General features: G+C 55.2%; 1 protein-coding gene across 1 annotated transcript; it reads right to left on the bottom strand.

The window, feature by feature from the left end:
* Positions 1-935: 935 nt before the first annotated feature.
* CCL21 (C-C motif chemokine ligand 21) lies at positions 936-2075 on the bottom strand. The gene is made up of 4 exons (XM_081151405.1): positions 1922-2075; positions 1700-1820; positions 1442-1612; positions 936-1361 (listed from the first exon to the last, which is right to left on the bottom strand). The coding sequence occupies exons 1-4, from the start codon at positions 1986-1988 to the stop codon at positions 1322-1324; spliced, it is 399 nt and encodes a 132-aa protein (XP_081007531.1). The 5' UTR covers positions 1989-2075; the 3' UTR covers positions 936-1321.
* Positions 2076-2294: the final 219 nt, after the last annotated feature.

Here is a 2294-nt window from a genome sequence, read left to right as displayed (position 1 = left end):
TGAGCCACACTGGCCAGGGCTCTTGCCCCTTTCTTAAGATCTATTCCCTCCTTTCCCACATGGCCTGGCCCCATCTGGTGGTCCTCCCCCTCCCTCCATAAGGGGTAAAGGCGGGGGGGGTGTAAAAGAATCTCTTCTCTGGGGAGGAAAAGGTAGAGGAGAGCCAGGCAGGTGTCTTCTTGGAGAGGAGCCTGATTTACCTCTGAATTCGGGGGTTCCAAATACCTGCCATAGGAGACTTAGTCCTTGGTGTCAAGAGATTGAAAGGGAGAAAGGAGAAAAGAAGGGAAGGGGAGGAAACTTTCCCATTTGGAAGGAAGCTGAGGGAGTCAAGAATCCCAGATAGGAACAGAGAACTCACAGCTGCAATAAGCAAAGAGGAGGGGACAGGGACCCTGCTTCATTGATCAGGACAGAAGGAAGTCCTCTTGGGTTTTTGGGTTTTGAGGAGGGAATGTGGGCTCTGAAGGGCTCCCAGGGCTGGAACTCTGCATATGTCTCAGTAGACTTGTGTTTGCCTGTGTTATAGGTAGGCCCAGGCTCCAGCCTCCCTCCTGGGGACCCTCCCAAAGAGGTACTTGGAGGTTTGTATTCAGTAAGCCCCAAGGAAAGGAAGGCAGTCTCCTACCAGAGTGAGAGAATGCTGGATATAATCAGGGAAGGGATCTCTTCAGGGTCTCAGAGGCCTGCAGAGCCATGGGGGGGGGGGGGTGCTCTGGGTTCACCATCTCTCCATTGGCAGGAATTTCTCAGAGACCAGGAGCATCTCAGATCCCACCCTACCCGTCAATTGCCCTTCTACTGCTCACAGGCCTGGGCCCCTGAGAGCAAACTCTTGGGATAACAGAACATAGAATTCACCAACCTGAGCTCTTGACTCTACCCCTTAGTGACACTGGCTTCCCCATGGACACAAACACACAGGAAAAGATACTCAGGCAGGAGGCCAGAACAGCTTTTTATTCAGTTATGTATAAATCATATTTACAAGGAAGAGGCGGGGTGCAGTGTGGAGCAGGGTCAGGTCCAGGGTCCTGGGTGACCTTTCCTCAGAGGGAACAGTCCTGCTGCCTCCTCTCACACTCCTTCCACTGCCTCTCTGGGCCTGGCCTGGTGTGCGCAGCTCAGCCATGCAGGTGGGGCTGGGAATACAAAAGGGATGGTTGAAGCAGGAGAAGAGATGAGGCAAGGCCAGCATGGGGGTGGAGGGGCTGCTCTGGGGCTCCTGAGTCCTCCCTCTCTTCTAGCCCGCTTCTTGCCCCTTGGACCGGGGCTCCAAACCCTGGTGAGGCTGATGGGGGCCTCTTGGGCTCCAGGCTGGTCACTGGGCTGTGGCCTTTTTGGTCTGCGGCTGTTCAGTCCTGGGAGGGGAGAAGAGGGGTTTGAAGGACTGATAGAGGCTCTTCTTCACTTCCCTCCCCTGTCCCTTCAGCTTCCTTACCTCTTACAGCCTCTGGAGCCCTTTCCCTTATTGCCAGACTTGTCCTTCTTACAGCTTTGGGCTGATTTCCGCGTGGCCGGTGGCGTGTCCAGACGCTGCATCAGCTGCTGCACCCAGGCCTCCTTGGGGTCTGCACACAGTTCCCGCTGAGAGCGCTTCCGAGGTGAGAACCTAGAGCCGGGCATTAGCAAGCCTGTCCTAGTCTTGCCCACCATGCCCAACCCGCTCAGCTGTATCCACCCCCTTGCCCCCACTCACAGGATAGCCGGGATGGGGCAGCCCAAGCTTGGCTCCTGCTTCCGGTAGCTTTGGACAAGCGAGGCAGGAATCTTCCTTACACTGTACTTGAGGCAACAGTCCTGCGCCCCGCCATCACTGCCTGCAGGGTGGGGTTCACAGGGAGCCAGGGGCCACTTATAGGCTCTCAGCCAGGCTTCTCCAGCCCCCAGCCCCCATCCTAGGCAGCTCGCTCCTTGATACCTTGGGTCCAGGGGATGCAGCAGGACAGGACCATGAAAAGAAGGCTCAGAGCCAGTGACTGAGCCATGGCTGTGGTAGAGGGTGAGTAGGAGGCCAGAGCTGTGGGTGAGGTGGACAGCTGCAAGCTGGGGGGTCCTCGAGTGTGTGGGCTATTTTATATGGGAGACACTTTCACTTCCCCTATTCCCAGTCACTCTATCCATCTCCCTCCCCTTCCTTCCCGACAACATATCCTGACCTGGCACACAGTCAGTTCCTAAGCTGCCAGAGCCTATTTATTTTTTATAGAATAATTTGTAAGCTATACAGTGGAACTTTGGTTCTTGAACTTAATTCATCCCTGAAGGCTGTTTGAGAATCGATTTGTTCGAAA

This window comes from Miniopterus schreibersii (genome assembly GCF_964146895.1).
Source record: "Miniopterus schreibersii genome assembly, chromosome: 11".
NCBI classification, from domain to species: domain Eukaryota; kingdom Metazoa; phylum Chordata; class Mammalia; order Chiroptera; family Miniopteridae; genus Miniopterus; species Miniopterus schreibersii.
The sequence above is the reverse complement of the archived record's forward strand: the minus strand, read 5'-3'. Positions and strand labels throughout refer to the sequence as shown.